General features: G+C 34.1%; 1 protein-coding gene across 1 annotated transcript in view; it reads left to right on the top strand.

Annotated features, from left to right (window-relative positions):
- The window catches only part of LOC127545762 (collagen and calcium-binding EGF domain-containing protein 1-like), a 54,093-nt gene extending 44,616 nt beyond the window's left edge, over positions 1-9,477 (top strand). Inside the window, exons 7-10 of the mRNA XM_051973250.1 lie at positions 953-1,092; positions 1,185-1,220; positions 1,974-2,009; positions 3,683-9,477. Of these exons, the coding sequence (XP_051829210.1) occupies positions 953-1,092; positions 1,185-1,220; positions 1,974-2,009; positions 3,683-3,916 (446 nt within the window). The 3' untranslated portion in view covers positions 3,917-9,477. The remainder of the gene's footprint in view (positions 1-952; positions 1,093-1,184; positions 1,221-1,973; positions 2,010-3,682) is intronic.
- The last annotated feature ends 11,477 nt before the right edge of the window (positions 9,478-20,954 follow it).

Genomic DNA, 20,954 nt, shown 5'->3' on the forward strand with positions numbered 1-20,954 from the left:
AATTAACATTCAATTAATATTCTGATTCTGTATCTTAAGGTAATTCAGCTACAGAATATGCTGATTTATTAAAGAAAAGGCCTCAGGGAATCATTAAATATTTGACAAAATTCACTTCTTAGGATTAGAAACCAGTCTCTTGCACTCATTGCCTCCATAGAATGGAAGGATATGAAATTCCTCATCCTACAAATGTAATTGTAGCTTGACTAATAATGCAACACTTCCTGATGATTTTATTCACTGTGTAAACTCTTGTAAAGCATTGGATCTTGGAAGTGACTGGCTTTAGGCTACTGCAGAAATTCTTTAATCCAGAGAAGAAACTCATTTCCTTCCCAATCACATTCCTGGAAATGGAATTCAAAATTGTTATAATTGACAAGTTTGGATGAAATCTGAACTGGCTTGTCTCTCCTCTGATCCATATCTGGCCCTAAATTAATATCTATACAATATGAAAATTCTAGAATTTTTCACAAGGACCTGAAATTCATACTATTTCACTAGATGTCACCAAGTATAAGCTAAAATGGAAGCTCCTTAAAAGGTAATAGAAGGTAAGTCTAGAACAAGGGTTATTAACTTTTTTGTGTCATGAACCTTTTTGGCAATCTGATAAAGCCTATGGACCCCTTCTTAGAAATGAATAAAATTTTAAATATTTTTAAATATGTAAAATGAAATACACCAGATTATAAATGAATCTAATTAAGTTAAATTATTAAAGTTATCAATAAAATTATCAAAGTATTTTTTAAGTTTACAGATCCACTGGTTATGAACCCCTCTTCTAAGAAGATCATAATGGAATAGTAGCTAAGTCTTTTACCTTCTAAAAGAGAGAGAGAGAGAGAACGGATTGAAATTGATCTCTGAGGCATATTAGCCTACCCACTCACAGTATTTATCTCTTGAGCTGTTAGATTAATAAAATACTTTTGGATTACAGGATCACCTGGACCAAAAGGAAGCCCTGGATTTCCTGGCATACCTGGGCCTCCTGGACAACCTGGTCCTAGGGGCTCGATGGGACCCATTGGACCATCTCCTGACCTCTCCCATATTAAGCAAGGTCGGAGAGGTCCTGTGGTTAGTATTTTTTTTCAATCCACTTACTATGGGTGTTTTCTTTTTCTGTTTTCACTTTCTTTTCTTTTTAACAGAATTCCTTTGTCTTTTAGGGTCCACCAGGTGCACCAGGAAGAGATGGTTCCAAGGTATGTACTAAAATTTCAGTCTTTGCAAGCTTAAATATTGTCATCTAACTATAGGTACCAAGTGAACTTCAATAACTGTTCAACAATCCCATTTTCCAGGGGAAAGGGAAAAAAACTGAGGCAAAGATGTTTTCTCTGAAATATGAAAGCTGGGAGGGAAATTAGAAAAAGCTCAAATAAATCTTGAAGGAAATTCCCCAGTCCTATTTCAAATTCACCTCTAGGAAATAATAATTCATTCTTTTCTCTCAACAAAGAATTTTGCTCAGCATTTTCATTTTGTATGTGTGTGTGTGTGTGTGTGTGTGTGTGTATGTATGTGTTTGACTCAAGGAACTAATTAGGTAGTTTTATTTTTGTCCCTATTGTCTAATATTGATGACACTTTATGAGGTAGGAATTGGGGATGGGGTAAGGAAAGGGATGATGTGGAGAGTCTAAGTAAGTTAGTTTTCAAAGTTTGCAAGTAATTGCATGAGCTGCCTGGGGATATGCGTGTTCCTTTTGTCAAACCTGGTTTGGAAATATATGGCCTTGGGGGGAATCTGAGACATTGGACCTGGGCAGCTATGTGCAAATAAGTGGGTCCTTGAGGCACAACTGTACTATTATATTTGATTTTAATCACAGAAGCTTGTTACTTGGTATTTGGTATTTGTTGTTTTGTTTTTTCTTTTTCTTTCTTTTTTTAAAATCAAAACTGAAATAGTAGACACTTGTTCTAGATAGCAATCCTGTTCTTGATTTTTCTAGGGGGAAAGAGGAGCTCCTGGACCCAAAGGATCTCCAGTAAGTAGCATTATTTGTCTAATCTTACCAAGGTAAAATGTTCATTAGAAAGGCTTTTTGAATCATTTAAAAATAATTTAAGGTGTAAACTCAGATAAGAATGATTGTCTTCTTCTGGATAGCATTTTATTACTGTGAAATGACCTATTAAAGCCAATGTAACTGTTTTTCCTTTTTTTTTCTTAAATCATGACTATTTTTAAGGTCAGTACTTTTAATACTTTTTGAAAGTACTTTAATAATTATATTCCAGTATAATTGATTTATTTATGATCCTAAGTTTTTTATTTTGTTCATTTTAAGATCATTATTCTGAGTAGTCCATAGGCATCACCAGATTGCCAAAAGAGGGGGTGGAAGCTATCTGTGATATGAAAAAATTAAGAACTCTCCTTAAGGTAGAAGGCCCTCTCTGAGAGATTCATCATTATACATCTTGTCTAAGTGCTCTGTGAACATTGACAAAGTCTAAAAAAGAAAAATCAGATAAGAAAAAAAATTTTAAACCCACCAAGTCCCAACATTCTATAAACTTAACCACTGCTCTGACCATATGTAACAAAGCTATCTTTACTCCATTAAGAAATCCTTCTTGATGGTGCTCTTTGGGAGCATTGTACAAAGTATATGCCCTCTTACTCTGCTAGTGACACTCTTACCATCAGAAACAGAGTTATCAAAGATTTAGGAAAAATTCATAAATTTAACCAATATTTAACAGACTGCACCTGTAATGTGTGTTTAAGATTATTGTTTCCCAGAAGGCAGAAAGCCTGTTTAAACTTCCCTATATCATGACCAGAGGTAGTGATGATTAAATGATGTTAAGTAGATTTAATGATAATGGAAAATAAAATGTGCCCTTGATCCTTTCCCGGTTATCGAAAGACTAATTTCTTTTTAATATGCTCTCCTGTTGGTTTTTAAAATATTATTTTCTTTGTATGTAGAACTGAAAACATGTTTTTTTATTCTTTAAATTTGTAAATCTTATTTTTCCAATTGAATGTTAAAACAATTGTAACATTCATTTTTTTTCAAAATGTTAACATCCAAATTCTCTCTCTCCATCCTCTTATCCCCCTCCCTAAAAAAGGCAAGCAACCCCATATAGGTTGTACATGTGCAGTCATACAAAACATATTTTCATATTAACCATGTTGTAAATGAAAACACAAACAAAAAAATAAAAATTAAAAGTTTAAAATAGGTTGCTTTGACCTGCATTCAGACTCCTTCAGTTCTTTCTCTGGAGGTGGATGACATTTTTTGTGAGTCCTGTGGATTGTCTTGGATCACTGTATTACACAAATCATTCACAGAACAAGCTTTTAAAATAGGATTTTAATACTTTTTACTCTGGTAAGTCTCTTGAGATGATCATTCTAACTCCTCCATCACTTTACAAATCAGAAAACTCAGAGATAGAAGGATTAAATAACACCCCCCCCCCCCAGATCACATGTGATTTGAAGGTTTGGGAACTCTGATTACCATCATCCCCAAAACCAACCTGCCTGAGCAATGAAATTCAGCAAATGAATTTCCCATCAAGTTAGCAATTGACATTGAACAGTAGACTTTAGCAAACCAAACCTTTTTGGATACTTTTTGTATTGACTAGTGTTGAGACAACAATGTTCTGACTCTGAATTCTACTTCCAAATATTTAGGGACCTCCTGGTTCTTTTGATTTTCTCTTGCTGATGATGGCTGACATTCGAAATGACATTGCAGAACTTCAAGAGAAGGTGTTTGGGCACCGGACTCATTCATCAGCAGAGGAGTTCCCATTACCTCAGGAATTTTCCAACTATCCAGATGTTTTAGACTTTGGCTCTGGAGAAGACTATCCAAAGAGAACTGAGACAAGAGACTCAAGAATTGACAAAGACTTATATCCTTAGCAGGGGCTAGGTATTTCATACCAAAAGTACAGGATGAAAAGGTTGATTCTCTCCTGAATTTGAATGAAGGAAAGGAAAAAATGCACTGGGGATTTAAAAGATAGATTTTTATTTTATTTACTCTTCTCCTTACTTTCTACCCTTGTATCTCCTTGCTTCCAAATACTCTTTTTTAATAAGCCACCTCCTTATCTCTTCATAAGTAGACCAGTGACTGACTCATATGTCTCCCAGCCTAAGCCAGTTAGGCTAATGAATCAAAATTTCTCCATTAGTTTCCTTTTGTTTCAACTAAAGGATTCAAAGAAACTTCCAGAGTTTGACATAAGAAATCTGTTCATTTTGTGAATAAGAATGTCCCCAAAGTATGAGATAATGGGCCAGGTGATAAAATTCCAAAGCCATTTACAAAAAATTGATCAATTAGTTAAGCAACTATTATATTATATGCTAGACATTAGGGATATAAAGATAAAAGTGAAATGGAATCTGCCCTCAAGTTTTTATAGTTTAATAGGGAAAACAACATGCACATTTATAGATACATACAAATGACATAAAGCTAATATTTGGAACCATAATTTTATCAGTGAAGAAAGAGACTTCTTTCATTAATCCAGATAATAGTTTGAACATGCCTTCTCATCCTCTGTGATTCCTAATACGGAAAGGACTGTTGGAACTAAAGGAACAAAATCTCCTAAGCAGAAGATCGGTCAAGATTTTGGAGGAGAGAGATTCTCTAAAATAGTACATTGTTTGTATAACCTTAATGAGGTCCTTTCATTTTTAAATGTCCATAATTAGATGAGTTTTCTTGCTGTCACTGGATGAAGTAGTAGGGACCAAAGAGAAAAACAGAAGAATTACAATCTTTGCTGGTATATAAAATGGAGTCTTAAAAACCCCAAATGGGACTGTTAAAGTATTCCTATCTTGCTTTTAAGTAGATACGACATTCAGAGTAAAAAGTGCTGCACTAAATTCCCTCTTTTTTATATAAATATATTGAATATTACATGTGGTAAAGAGATGAAATGTGTTGATGTACATCAAAAACCACTAAGGAGTGATATGCCAGAAGATTTTTTAACTCTTTGGTCATGTGGATAAGTAGGCTTTGAAGAATTCTCCTCAGTAAATTGCAGTTTCATCAAAGCAGTATCATTGGCCATATTGGTGGGGGGAAGGAATTACAAATTCCCCAGGCCAAACTTGGCACCTGAAGAAACCTTGGCTGGAGGGCCATTCTGCCCTTGAGTCGAAGCATTTGAATCAATTTAAGATTGGACTGCAGACTGTGAAAGACTCTGATTTGGGGTTAGTTTTCCTCTTTTGATGGTCAAATGAAGAGGAAACAGCTAAGTCTACAATCAAATTTTCTTTTAATATTAGAAGAGCCTGTCATAAGTCTATATAACTGGGGCTAAGGCAGTTAAAGAAATTTCACTTGGTGGGGAGGGGTGCTGAACAAAAATGAGCTTTCTCCAGTAAGTAGAAGTTTCCCTGTTACTACTATTGTTATTCTATGGTTTTTGATAAGGAAAAGTATTTTCTCTTGTGCTTTCAGTTTTTCTGCTTGAGTTCCTTTCCTTCACAACTGCAGAAAACAGTTTACAAAAGGAATTTTCCCCTAACCATTCAATTAAAACCAAATGTTTATAGAATTTGGGATCTTAAATTTGGAAGAGACCTTAGAAGTCATCTAGGTCAACTCCTTTGGCCAAAGGATGAAGAAGCCCCTTAACAAGGTCCCAATAAGCATTCATTCTAATGAAAAGGAGCTATCTCAAGGAAACAAGTCATTCTACTTGTTTGAATTGCTGTCTTTCCCCCTGTAGTTCCCTCTAGTCAAATCATCCTGAGCCAGGCACTGAGGAAGCTAAAAAAGAAACCTATTTGTTCTTTAGATTTATTCTTCCTAGGATCAATCAAGACCAAGATCCTTTAAAGTTTCCCCCAAAAGGTTATTTGCTTGAGAATGCTTGAGGCTGCTATTTATTTTCAGCAAAAGTCATATAACTTCCTCACCATCATTCTAGAAATACTCGCTGCTTTCTTCTTTTTCTTCCCCTTTGCTTTTCCCCTGGTCGGATCTTTTCCCTCTAATTCTTAGCAATGCAAACTGTAGTTTCTAAGGACTTATGTGGTTAAATTTGTGATTGTTATTGTTTTGTCAATAAGTTGTGTGGACATTTCATGACCCTATTTAGGTTTTTCTGGGCAAAGATGAAGGAGTAATTTGCCTTTCCCTTCTCTAAATCATTTTACAGATGAGAAAACTGAGGCAAATGGGGTTAAATAAGTTGCTCAAAGCCACAACTAGGAAGTATCCAAAGTCACATTTGAACTCAGGTCTTCCTGTCTTCAAGGTCAGAAGTATATTCACCTTACCATTTAGCTGTTCCTAAATTTGTGATTCCATGAATGCAATTATCTGTGGATCTTTTATGTTCATCTAGCCTATATGATTTGTCTTTCTAATGGGAAAAGTGAGGTAGCTAAATGGCACATTCCAATGGGCAGTAAGTAGAGAAAGCCAGGTGTTCAAGTTAGAGTTAAGAAGACTTGTTTTCAAACTCTGCCTCAGACATTTCCTAGATATGTGACCTTGAGCAATTCACTTAGGTTGTTTGTTGCTTGATTTCCTCATCTGTAATATGATGGCATTGGCTTCCATGGTTTTTGAGGTCTCCTCCAGTTCTAAAATTACAGTCTTCAATTAAGCACAGGACTATTTGGATGATGTCTCATTGTTTTCACATTTGTCTATTATATTTTTCTTCCATTTCCTTTTTCTTTTTGCTTTTCAATCTTAAGAATGCTAGAGAAAAGGATGCTCTGGATACCCATCTAAAGGATTATTAGCAATAACCCGCTCTCCATCCCCTAGCACATGCATCAGATACCACAATCCAATTAGCCAACAGCTGTGCTCAACATAAACACTTTAAGCCTGGCTCTTATTTATGTGAAGCTTCCATTGAATGTCCCAGAACTTTGAGAAAAGAAAATCTCCTTGGAAGCAATTTTTCAGACCAAGAGTCTAGTTTGGCCCATTGGTTTCACAAATGCTTGTTCCTTTTCCAGCATCTTTTCTGCTTCCTTCAGTCTAGCCAGTTACAGTGATATAGTACTAGCCTTTCTCAATACTAGGTTTCAGAAGACATTTGCTCAACAGCTGTTGGTTTTGCCTGGAATATATTTAATGTTTTGCTTGTTTGTGAAGTACATTATTTAAAGGGTGTGAATGGATGAATGTTTTAGAAAATGGTGCCATGGATTGTGAGAAATGATTGGATCTGTCTTTGATGTAGCAAAAATAAGAAATGTTATTGCTTTTTCCTCAAAATTATTGTTTGTTTTTGGAAAGCTCTCTTTTGTTAAATTCTTGTAAAATACAAATTTAAGCACACAGAAAAATAATATATTCAAATTATATAAATTGAAGCTGGTTAAAACTGAGATTCCACACCTCTTTCAAAGAACATTGTATATTGGGAATTGTAGGCAAGCACACAGCTATTTTTTGTCTTTTATAATCTCAACCTGCTGGATCAGGTTAATTTAGTAAATAATTTTTAGCCTGCAGATCTCCCAAACACAGCCTCCTGTCATAATATTAAATGAATATTTCATCTCCTCAAATGATGTTTTTCAAAGAATATGTGACATCAAATAGAAAATCCTTTTATTCCCAACATATAAAATAAACTTCCACATATATAAATATACTACTTCTGTTTTAAACCTAGTGGACAACTGTGTTTTAGATAGAGAGTAGGTAGGACACAGTATATCTGTAATAAATCATCTTCTATAGTTCATGTCAAGAAATTGTTTAGTATCATCTTCAATATTTCAAGATAAATTTGGATTCAAAATGTATGTATTCACATAATCCAGGCTTAAAAGATTTGATATTGTTTTAATTTTTTTCTTTCTTTTTTTTTTTGAAGAGCTTTTTTTCTTTTCTGGAAAAAAAAGTGATATGGAAATTATCTGTGAGGCAGGCAGAATTACATTTTATTTTCAGAACATTCCTAGTCTCTTGAGAGAGATCTGTATAGTGAAAAAATATGCCCTTCTGTGCTCCAGAGTAGGGCAAAAACCTAACTTAACTTCCTCGATAAATTTAATAATAAAACCAAATAAAGAATTGGCCACTGTGTAGTTTCAGATGACTAACTTTTTAATCCCCCTACAGGCATAGTAAGTGTATGTGAGCTAACAGTATCCCTAGAGATTAAATGCTATCTGACTTTTCCCAGACTACACTTGCCTATATTAATACCTAGTCCAAGATGTACCTGGCAGAGGGACTCCCTTTGCCACAAACATGCAAGAAAGCATCACCCATGGAAACCCACAATACCCACAGCATCTCTTCATGTAGGTCCAGGAAACAATGTACTCCAAGTACTATTTGGGGCCCTATCTCCTCACGCTTTTCCAGTGTTGGCCATTGGAATTATCACACATGTGCACATGCCCACATAACAGTGTGCATGCACACACAAGCACACACATGCACACACGGTGAGTCAACCACATTTTACAAAGGTTTCACACAACACACACACACACACACACACACACACACACATTTCCCCAAAGACAATTTTTTCTCAATAGTATATTATTTTTCTAAATATATGTAAAGATAGTTTTTAACATTTTTGTAAGACTTCATGATCCAAATTTTTCTCCTTTTCTCCCTCTCATTACCCTCCTCAAAATAGCCAGTAATCTGATATAGTTTATACATGTATAATTCTTTTAAACATATTTTCATATTTGTCATGTGCAAGAAAAAACACACCAAAAGGTATGACTCAAAAACCATGAGAAAGAAAAATCAAACAAATGGACAAACAAAAAAGTGAAAATAATATGCTTCAATCCACATTCAGTCTTCATAGTTATCTCTCTGAATCTGGATGGCATTTTCCAAATCACATCTATGGGAATTGCCAAAACAATTATTCAGATTATTACAAATTATTCAGATTTTTACAAAAAATTAAGTAGGACTTCGTCTAAAATTATTGATGATGAATAAAAAAACACCAACATGTTTTATAACAGAAAATCAATAGCAAGTTTCCATTAGCAAAGAAGTGCAGTACTATTTCAAGAGATAAGAGTATCTGCTTTGGTAGCCTTCCTATTACACATGATTGGAAGAAAAACTGTTGCTTTAGGAAAATCAGAGGATAAGAATGTTTTGTTCCCATATTGGCTCCCTTGCCTCCCACCAGCACTTACACATGTGTGAATACATATACACACTCCAGACAAAGCTGGAGGTCATCGCTGCTTTGATAGGTTCAAATCAATTCAAGTCAATAAATATGTACTATGTCTCAGAGAGAGTTCCCTGGAATTGTATAATGAATGTTATCTCCTAGTGACTGGTCGTTCACTTCAGTAACCATATTGCTCATTATTTATAACAGATATATGAAAAACAAGGGCTGATATTTCAAACAGTTATGTATGTGATTTTCATGAAGAACATTTGTTCTGTATGCTTAATTACAAAATTATTTTTTCTTATATTTTGTAGTTGTTTTTTTTTGTCATAAAACACATTTCTTTTGGGGAGTCACATTTTGAGCTTATAACAAAGATATGTAAGAAGGTTAGTTAAGGGAACTTTTATCAAACTGATTCACCGAGTTGGTTTAAATTATGGGATGGAATGATTAGATAACAATAAGCTAGAAGAGAACATCCCTTTCAGATGCTGAGTGGCCCATTTGTACCTTGTAAAAGGATGTTGACTTCTGGATAAAGGCAATTAATTGATAATGAGTGAATGAAATTATTATCAATGCCCTTCTCTGGCCTACATTTATTTTTTTAAGTATTTTATTTTATTTTATTTATAAAGCTTTTTATTTTCGAAATATATACATGGATAATTTGACAACATTGACCCTTGCATAGACTTGTATTGCAGATTTTCGCTTCCTTCCTCCCAGCCCCCTTCTAGATGGCAAACAATGCAATATGTTAAACATGTTAAAATATAAGTTAAATCCAATATGTATAAACACATTTATACATTTTTCTTGCTACAGAAGAAAAATCAGATCAAAAAAAGAAAGTAAATGAGTAAGAAAACAAAATGTAAACAAACAACAACAAAAAGAGTGAAATGTTATACTATGATCCACAGTCCTTTCTCTGGGTGTAGATGGCTCTCTTCGTCACAAGATCATTAGAACTGCCATCAATCATCTCATTGTTGGAGTCATGTTCATCAGAATTGATTGTCTTATGATATTGATGTTGCCACGTACAATGATCTCCTGCTTCTGCTCATTTTACTTAGTATCAATTCATGTAAGTCTCTCCAAACCTCTCTGTATTCATCCTGCTGGTCATTTCTTACAGAACAATAATATTCCATAACATTCATATACCATAACTTATTCAATCATTCTCCAACTGAGGGGCATCCACTCAGTTTCTAGTTTCTTGCCACTATGAAAAGAGCAGCCACAAACATTTTTGCACATGTGGGTCCCTTTCCCTTCTTTAAGATCTTTTTGGGATATAAGCCCAGTAATAATACTGCTGAGTCAAAGGGTATGCACAGTTTGATAACTTTTTGAACGTAATTCCAAATTGCTTTCCAAAATGGCTGGATTCGTTCACTGTTCCACCAACAACGTATCAGTGTCCCAGTTTTCCCAGATCCCCTCCAACATTCTTCCTTGTATTTTCCTGTCATCTTAGTCAATCTGAGAGGTGTGTAATAGTATCTCAGAATTGTCTTAATTTACATTTCTATGATCAATAGTGATTTAGATCACCTCCTCATGTGATTAGAAATAGTTTTAATTTCTTCATCTGAAAATTGTCTGTTCATATCTTTTGACCATTTATCAACTGGAGAACAGCTTGAATTCTTATAAATTTGAGCCAATACTCTATATATTTTAGAAATGAGGCTTTTATCAAAACCCTTAAACATAAAAATGATTTCCCAATTTATTGCTTCCCTTCTAATCTTGTCTGCATTAATTTTGTTTGTACAAAAACTTCTTAACTTAATATAATCAAAATTATCTATTTTGTGATCAATAATGATCTCTAATTCCTCTTTGGTCACAAATTCCTTCCTACTCCACAGATCTGAGAGGTAAACTATCCTATGGTCTTCTAATTTGTTTATAATATCATTCTTTATGTGTAGATCATGAACCCATTTCAACCTGATCTTGGAATACAGTGTTGGGTGTGGGTCAAGCCCTAATTTCTTCCATACTAGTTTCCAATTATCCCAGCAGTTTTTGTCAAATAATGAGTTCTTATCTAAAAGCTGGGCTTTGGGAGTTTGTTAAACACTAGATTGCTATCATTATTGATGATTTTGTCCTGTGATCGTAACCTAACCTAATCTAACCTAACCTAACTGATCAACTGCTCTATTTCTTAGCCAGTACCAAATGGTTTTGATGACCACTGCTTTATAATATAGTTTTAGGTCTGGCACAGCTAGGCTACTTTTATTAGCATTTTTTTCATTAATTCCCTTGAAATCCTTGACCTTTTGTTCTTCCAGATGAACTTTGTTACTATTTTTTCTACATCTATAAAATAGTTTCTTGGGAGTTTGATTGGAATGGCAGTAAATAAGTAGATCAATTTAGGTAGTATTGTCATTTTTATGATATTCGCTCAGCCTACCCATGAGCACTTGCAGATCTGACTTGATTTGTGTGGAAAGTGTCTTGTAGTTGTGTTCATATAATTCCTGACTTTCCCTTGGCAGGTAGATCCCCAAATATTTCATACTATCAACAGTTATTTTGAATGGAATTTCTTTTTGTATCTCTTGCTGCTGGACTTTGTTGGTAATATATAAAAATGCTGATGATATATGTGGATTTGTTTTGTATCCTGCAACTTTGTTAAAGTTGTGAATTGTTTCTAGTAGTTTTTTAGTTGATTCTCTAGGGTTCTCTAAGTATACCATCATATCATCTGCAAAGAGTGATAATTTGGTTTCCTCATGACCTACTCTAATTTCTTTAATCTCTTTTTCTTCTCTTATTGCCAAAGCTAGCATTTCTAATACAATATTGAATAGTAATCATGATAGTGGACAGCTTGTTTCATTCCTGATCTTATTGGGAATAGTTCTAGTTTTGTCCCCATTACATATGATGCTTGCTGATAGTTTTAAATAGATGCTACTGATCATTTTAAGGAAATATCCATTTATTCCTATATTCTCTAGTGTTTTAATAGGAATGGGTGGGTGTTGGATTTTATCAAATGCTTTTTCTGACTCTATTGAGATAATCATATGATTTTTGTTAGTTTGGTTATTGATATAGTTGATTGTGCTAATAGTTTTCCTAATATTGAACCAGCCCTGCATTACTGGTATAAATCCTACTTGGTCATAGTGCATTATTTTGGGTATGACTTTCTGTAATCATGTTGCTAATATTTTATTTAAGATTTTAGCATCAATATTCATTAGGGAAATTGGTCTGTAATTTTTTTTCTCTGTTTTCACCCTACTGAAGTGCCCAGGTGAGAGAAAAACAGGGCAGCCAAAATAATGAAGTTTAAGAGCATTTATTGCTAGCTAGCAACTGAACCCCAACACCAAGACTGGAGGAGTAAGTAATGAGTGGCCTCAGGGACATATATTTATAGAAAGAAGAGAGAGACATCAAAATGTTTCTTGATACATTTGTCATAATAAAGGAATTTCTATTCTAAACAAGAGGCAAAAAAAGTTATCACTCTAAGGAAGTCATTCTCAGGAAGCAGTAAGCAGTATTTCTTAAGCTTATCAGGTTGTCAAGGTTTCAGGACTTTCAGGACAGTACATCTGGGTTGTTAAAAATATCATCTCCATTAGGAAGTGAAGAACTAGTAATAAACTTCTAACTACAAAGATTCAAGATTATGTTTCTCACAGTCCCATTTGGGGTGCTTTTCTACTTCACTACCTGGCTTAGCTCTCAGCATTGTATTTGTGTCATAAAAGAAATTTGGTAGGACTCCTTTTTTCCCTAATTTTTAAAATAGCTTATATAGTAGTAGAATTAATTGTTCTTTGAATGTTTGGTAGAATTCATATGTAAATCCATCTGGCCCTGGAGATTTTTTCTTAGGAAGTTGATTAATAGCTTGTTCTATTTCTTTTTCTAAAATGGGATTATTTAAATAATTTATTTCCTCTTCTGTTAACCTGGGCAATCTATATTTTTGTAGGTATTCCTTCATTTCTTTTTTTTTTTTTTTTTTTTTTTTTTTTTTTTATTTTTAATTTTTTTATTTAATAATTACATTATATTTACACTCATTTCTGTTCTGATTTTTTTCCCCTCCCTCCCTCCACCCCCTCCCCTAGATGGCAAGCAGTCCTTTATATGTTGGATATGTTGCAGTATATCCTAGATACAATATATGTTTGCAGAACCGAACAGTTCTCTTGTTGCATAGGGAGAATTGGATTCAGAAGATATAAATAATCCGGGAAGAGAAACAAAAATGCAGATAGTTCACATTCGTTTCCCAGTGTTCTTTCTTTGGGTGTAGCTGCTTTTGTCCGTCATTTATCAATTGAAACTCAGGTCTCTTTGTCAAAGAAATCCACTTCCATCAAAATATGTCCTCATACAATATCGTTGTCGAAGTGTATAATGATCTCCTGGTTCTGCTCATTTCACTTAGCATCAGTTCATGTAGGTCTCTCCAAGCCTCTCTGTATTCATCCTGCTGGTCATTTCTTACAGAACAATAATATTCCATAACATTCATATACCACAATTTACCCAGCCATTCTCCAATTGATGGGCATCCATTCATTTTCCAGTTTCTAGCCACTACAAACAGGGCTGCTACAAACATTTTGGCACATACAGGTCCCTTTCCCTTCTTTAGTATTTCTTTGGGATATAAGCCCAATAGAAACACTGCTGGATCAAAGGATATGCACATTTTGATAATTTTTTGGCATAATTCCAGATTGCTCTCCAGAATGGTTGGATTCGTTCACAACTCCACCAACAATGCATTAGTGTCCCAGTTTTCCCGCATCCCCTCCAACATTCATCATTATTTCCCTTCCTCTGTGTCATTAAAATGAGGAGATCTGACTGAATGATCACTATGGAGTTTTCTTCTCAACTGCTCTGCAATGACAGGAAGGAGAATGCTCTACAAAGCAGAGTGAGAGCCCCCCCAAAAAGGCCTTTGTATTTTGCATATACTTATAGGATGTTGTCTGCCCTACCAGAATGTAAACTCCGTGAGAACAATGACTGTTTCATTTTTGACTTTTTTTTATATCCCTGGCACTTGACATAGTGCTTAGCATATAGTAAGTGCTCAATAAATGTTTGTCTAAGGAAGTCATTCTCAGGAAGCAGTAAGCAGTATTTCTTAAGCTTATCAAGTTGTCAAGGTTTCAGGACTCTCAGGACAGTACATCTGGGTTGTTAAAAATATCATCTCCATTAGGAAGTGAAGAACTAGTAATAAACTTCTAACTACAAAGATTCAAGATTATGTTTCTCACAGTCCCATTTGGGGTGCTTTTCTATTTCACTACCTGGCTTAGCTCTCAGCATTGTATTTGTGTCATAAAAGAAATTTGGTAGGACTCCTTTTTTCCCTAATTTTTAAAATAGCTTATATAGTAGTAGAATTAATTGTTCTCTGAATGTTTGGTAGAATTCATATGTAAATCCATCTGGCCCTGGAGATTTTTTCTTAGGAAGTTGATTAATAGCTAGTTCTATTTCTTTTTCTAAAATGGGATTATTTAAATAATTTATTTCCTCTTCTGTTAACTTGGGCAATCTATATTTTTGTAGATATTCCTCCATTTCCTTAAGATTATCAAGTTTATTTGGCATATAGTTGGGCAAAATAACTCCTAATTATTGCTCTAATTTCCTCTTCATTGGTGGAAAGTTCTCCCTTTTCATTTTTGAAACTAACAATTTGATTTTCTTTCCTTTTTCTAATCAAATTAACTAAAGATTTATCTATGTTGTTAGGTTTTTTCATAAAATCAACTCTTAGTTGTATTTAATAATTCAATAGTTTTCTTATTTTCAATTTTATTAATCTCCCCTTTTATTTTCAGAATTTCAAATGTGGTATTTAATTCTGGGTTTTTAATTTATTCTTTTTCTAGCTTTTTTTAGTTGTAATCCCAACTCATTGATCTTCTCTTTCTCTATTTTATACAAGCAAGCATCTAGCGATATAAAATTCCCCCTTTTTACCGCTTTGGCTGCATCCCACAAATTTTGGTATGTTGTCTCATTATTATCATTCTCTTGGATGAAATTACTGATTGTGTCTGTGATTTGCTGTTTCATCCATTCATTCTTTAGAATTAGGTTATTTAATTTCCAATTATCCCAGCAGTTTTTATCAAATAATGAATTCTTTTCCCAGAAGTTAGGGGCTTTGGGTTTGTCAAACACTAGATTGCTATAGTTGACTATTCTGTCTTGTGAGCCTAGCCTTTTCCACTGATCCACTAATCTATTTCTTAGCCAATACCAAATGGTTTTGGTGACTGCTGCTTTATAATATAATTTTAGATCAGGTACAGCTAGGCCACCTTCATTTGATTTTTTTTTCATTAATTCCCTTGAGATTCTCGACTTTTTATTGTTCCATATGAATTTTGTTGTTATTTTTTCTAGATCAATAAAATATTTTCTTGGAAGTCTGATTGGTATAGCACTAAATAAATAGATTAGTTTAGGGAGTATTGTCATCTTTATTATGTTCGCTCGGCCGATCCAAGAGCACTTAATATTTTTCCAATTATTTAAGTCTGACTTTATTTGTGTGGAGACTTTTTTATAATTTTGCTCATATAATTCCTGACTTTCCTTTGGTAGATAGATTCCCAAATATTTTATGGTATCAACAGTTATTCTGAATGGAATTTCTCTTTGTATCTCTTGCTGTTGGGTTTTGTTGGTGATGTATAAAAATGCTGAGGATTTATGGGGATTTATTTTGTAGCCAGCTACTTTGCTAAAATTATGAATTATTTCCAATAGCTTTTTGGTAGAATCTCTGGGGTTCTCTAGGTATACCATCATATCATCTGCAAAGAGTGATAGTTTGGTTTCCTCATTGCCTACTCTAATTCCTTTTATATCTTTCTCGACTCTTATTGCCGAGGCTAGTGTTTCTAATACGATATTAAATAATAATGGTGATAGTGGGCAACCTTGCTTCACTCCAGATCTTACTGGGAAAGGTTCCAGTTTTTCCCCATTGCATATGATGCTTACTGATGGTTTTAAATATATGCTCCTGACTATTTTAAGGAAAAGTCCATTTATTCCTATGCTCTCAAGTGTTTTTATTAGGAATGGATGTTGGATTTTATCAAATGCTTTTTCTGCATCTATTGAGATGATCATGTGGTTTTTGTTTGTTTGGTTATTGATATAGTCAATTATGCTAATAGTTTTCCTAATATTGAACCAGCCCTGCATTCCTGGTATAAATCCTACTTGGTCATAGTGTATTATCCTGGTGACAATTTTCTGTAATCTTTTTGCTAATATTTTATTTAAGATTTTAGCATCAATATTCATTAGGGAGATTGGTCTATAATTTTCTTTCTCTGTTTTCAGCCTACCTGGTTTAGGTATCAGTACCATATCTGTGTCATAAAAGGAGTTTGGTAGGACTCCTTCAATCCCTATTTTTTCAAATAGTTTATATAACATTGGAGTTAATTGTTCTTTAAATGTTTGGTAGAATTCACATGTAAATCCATCTGGTCCTGGGGATTTTTTCTTAGGGAGTTGATTGATAGTTTGTTCTATTTCTTTTTCTGAGATGGGACTGTTTAGGATATTTACTTCTTCCTCTGTTAGTTTGGGCAAGCTGTATTTTTGGAGGTATTTTTCTATTTCATTTAAGTTGTCGAATTTATTGGCATAAAGTTGGGCAAAGTAACTCCTAATTATTGCTCTAATTTCCTCTTCGTTAGTGGTGAGTTCTCCCTTTTCATTTTTAAGACTAACAATTTGATTTTCCTCTTTCCTTTTTTTAATCAGATTTACTAAGGGTTTGTCTATTTTGTTGGTTTTTTCATAGAACCAACTCTTAGTTTTATTAATCAATTCAATAGTTTTTTTACTTTCAATTTTATTGATCTCACCTTTTACTTTTAGAATTTCAAGTTTAGTGTTTGACTGGGGGTTTTTTAATTTGTTCCTTTTCTAGCATTTTTAGTTGCAAACCCAATTCATTGACCTTCTCTTTCTCTATTTTATACAAATAGGCCTCTAGAGATATGAAATTTCCCCTTATTACCGCTTTGGCTGCATCCCATACATTTTGGTATGATGTCTCATTATTATCGTTTTCTTGGGTGAAGTTATTAATTATGTCTATGATTTGCTGTTTTACCCAATCATTCTTTAGTATGAGATTATTTAGTTTCCAATTATTTTTTGGTCTACTTCCCCCTGCTTTTTTGTTGAATGTAATTTTCATTGCATCGTGGTCTGAAAAGGATGCATTTACTATTTCTGCCTTACTACATTTGAGTTTGAGGTTTTTATGTCCTAATATATGGTCAATTTTTGTATAGGTTCCATGAACTGCTGAAAAGAAAGTGTATTCCTTTCTGTCTCCATTACATTTTCTCCAGAGATCTATCATATCTAGCTTTTCTAGTATTCTGTTTACCTCTTTGACTTCTTTCTTATTTATTTTCTGGTTTGATTTATCTAATTCTGAGAGTGCAAGGTTAAGATCTCCCACTATTATAGTTTTACTGTCTATTTCTTCTTGCAGCTCTCTTAGTTTCTCTTTTAAGAATTTAGATGCTACCCCACTTGGTGCATATATGTTTAATATAGATAGTGCTTCATTATCCATGCTACCCTTTAGCAAGATATAGTGTCCTTCCTTATCTCTTTTAATTAGGTCAATTTTTGCTTTAGCTTGATCTGAGATCAGGATGGCTACCCCTGCTTTTTTGACTTCACCTGAAGCATAGTAGATTTTGCTCCAACCTTTTACCTTTAACCTGCATGTATCTCCCCGCTTCAGGTGTGTTTCCTGTAAACAACATATTGTAGGATTCTGGCTTTTAATCCATTCTGCTAACCGCTTTCTCTTTATGGGGGAGTTTACCCCGTTCACGTTTATGGTTAGAATGACCAATTCTGTATTACTTGCCATCTTGTTAACCCCGGTTTATGCTTTCCTCCCTTCTTTCCCCTTTCCCCCCCTTCCAAGTATTAAGCTTGTGAGCACCCCTTGCTTCTCACAGCCCTCCCTTTTTAGTATCCCTCCCCCCTCCTTAGAGTTCCTCCCCCTATCTTACCCCTTTCCCTCCCAGTTCCCGTATTCCCTTCCCTTAGCTTATTCCTTCCCTTTCCACTTTTCCCTTCTCACTTTTCAATGAGATGGGAGAAGTTTCACCATAGATTGAATATGTCTTAAGATTTTTCACTTAAAGCCAATTCTGAAGGCAGTAAGATACCCACTATATTCATCCCCCTCCATTCTTTCTCTCAGATATAATAGGTTTCCTATGCCTCTTCATGAGATGTACTACCCCCACTTTACCCTTTTTCTGGTACAATGTCCTTTCCACATCAATTTCTAGAACAAGGTATACATGTATTCTTTATACATCTATATAGTCAAAATATAGTTCCCAAGATTAATCTTTACCTTTTTAGATTTCTCTTGAGTTCTATATTTGTAGATCAAACTTTTTGTTAAGTTCTGGTTTTTTCATCAGAAATAGATGGAATTCGCTTACTTCGTTGAATGTCCATCTTCTTCCCTGGAAAAAGATGCTCATTCTCGCTGGGTAAGTTATTTTTGGTTGCATACCAAGTTCCTTAGCTTTTCGGAATATCATATTCCAGGCCCTTCGATCTTTTAATGTGGATGCTGCCAGATCCTGGGTGATCCTTATTGTGGCTCCTTGATACTTGAATTGGGTTTTTCTAGCCGCTTGCAATATTTTTTCTTTCACCTGAGGGTTCTGGCATTTGGCCACTATATTCCTTGGTGTTTTGATTTTAGGATCCCTTTCAGTGGGTGATCGATGAATCCTTTCAATGTTTATTTTTTCCTCTGTTCCTATGACTTCTGGGCAGTTCTCTTTGATAATTTCCTGGAAGACAGTGTCCAGGCTCTTTTTTTCATCATGTTTTTCTGGGAGTCCAATGATTCTCAGATTGTCTCTCCTGGATCTGTTTTCCAGGTCTGTTGTCTTCCCCAGAAGGTATTTCACATTTTTCTCCATTGTTTGATTTTTTTGGATTTGCTTGACTGATTCTTCTTGTCTCCTCGAGTCATTCAATTCCACTTGTTCAATTCTGATTTTCAGTGAAGTATTCTCTTCACTCACTTTTTTAAAATCTTTCTCTAATTGTCCAATTGAGTTCTTTTGTTCTGTGGAATTTTTTTCCATTTCGCCAATTTTGTTTTTTAGAGAGCTGTTTTCTGTTTCCAGTTCACTAATCCTATTTTTCAAGGATTTTACTTCTTTATCCACTCTCTCTTTAACTTTCTCCAGACTCTTTTCCCATTTTTCTTCTAGCTCCCTTGTGAGAGCCTTTTTAATCACTTCTATGAGGTTCATCTGTGCTGAGGAACAGCCGATCTCCTCCTTTGGGGAATCACCTGGGGACTGCCTGTAATGAGTGGCCTCAGGGACATATATTTATAGAAAGAAGAGAGAGACATCAAAATGTTTCTTGATACATTTGTCATAATAAAGGAATTTCTATTCTAAACAAGAGGCAAAAAAAGTTATCACTCTAAGGAAGTCATTCTCAGGAAGCAGTAAGCAGTATTTCTTAAGCTTATCAGGTTGTCAAGGTTTCAGGACTTTCAGGACAGTACATCTGGGTTGTTAAAAATATCATCTGCATTAGGAAGTGAAGAACTAGTAATAAACTTCTAACTACAAAGATTCAAGATTATGTTTCTCACAGTCCCATTTGGGGTGCTTTTCTATTTCACTACCTGGCTTAGCTCTCAGCATTGTATTTGTGTCATAAAAGAAATTTGGTAGGACTCCTTTTTTCCCTAATTTTTAAAATAGCTTATATAGTAGTAGAATTAATTGTTCTCTGAATGTTTGGTAGAATTCATATGTAAATCCATCTGGCCCTGGAGATTTTTTCTTAGGAAGTTGATTAATAGCTAGTTCTATTTCTTTTTCTAAAATGGGATTATTTAAATAATTTATTTCCTCTTCTGTTAACTTGGGCAATCTATATTTTTGTAGATATTCCTCCATTTCCTTAAGATTATCAAGTTTATTTGGCATATAGTTGGGCAAAATAACTCCTAATTATTGCTCTAATTTCCTCTTCATTGGTGGAAAGTTCTCCCTTTTCATTTTTGAAACTAACAATTTGATTTTCTTTCCTTTTTCTAATCAAATTAACTAAAGATTTATCTATGTTGTTAGGTTTTTTCATAAAATCAACTCTTAGTTGTATTTAATAATTCAATAGTTTTCTTATTTTCAATTTTATTAATCTCCCCTTTTATTTTCAGAATTTCAAATGTGGTATTTAATTCTGGGTTTTTAATTTATTCTTTTTCTAGCTTTTTTTAGTTGTAATCCCAACTCATTGATCTTCTCTTTCTCTATTTTATACAAGCAAGCATCTAGCGATATAAAATTCCCCCTTTTTACCGCTTTGGCTGCATCCCACAAATTTTGGTATGTTGTCTCATTATTATCATTCTCTTGGATGAAATTACTGATTGTGTCTGTGATTTGCTGTTTCATCCATTCATTCTTTAGAATTAGGTTATTTAATTTCCAATTAATTTTTGGTCTATTTTCTCCTTGTCTTATATTGCATGTGATTTTTATTGCATCACAATCTGAAAAAATGCATTTACTATTTCTGCCTTTCTGCATTTGATTTTGAGGTTTTATGCCCTAACACATGGTCAATTTTTGTATAAGTTCCATGAATTGCTCAGAAAAAAGTAAGCTACTTTCTGTCTCCATTCAATTTTCTCC

The sequence above is a fragment of the Antechinus flavipes genome, chromosome 1 (assembly GCF_016432865.1).
Source record: "Antechinus flavipes isolate AdamAnt ecotype Samford, QLD, Australia chromosome 1, AdamAnt_v2, whole genome shotgun sequence".
In the NCBI taxonomy this organism is placed as follows: Eukaryota; Metazoa; Chordata; class Mammalia; order Dasyuromorphia; family Dasyuridae; genus Antechinus; species Antechinus flavipes.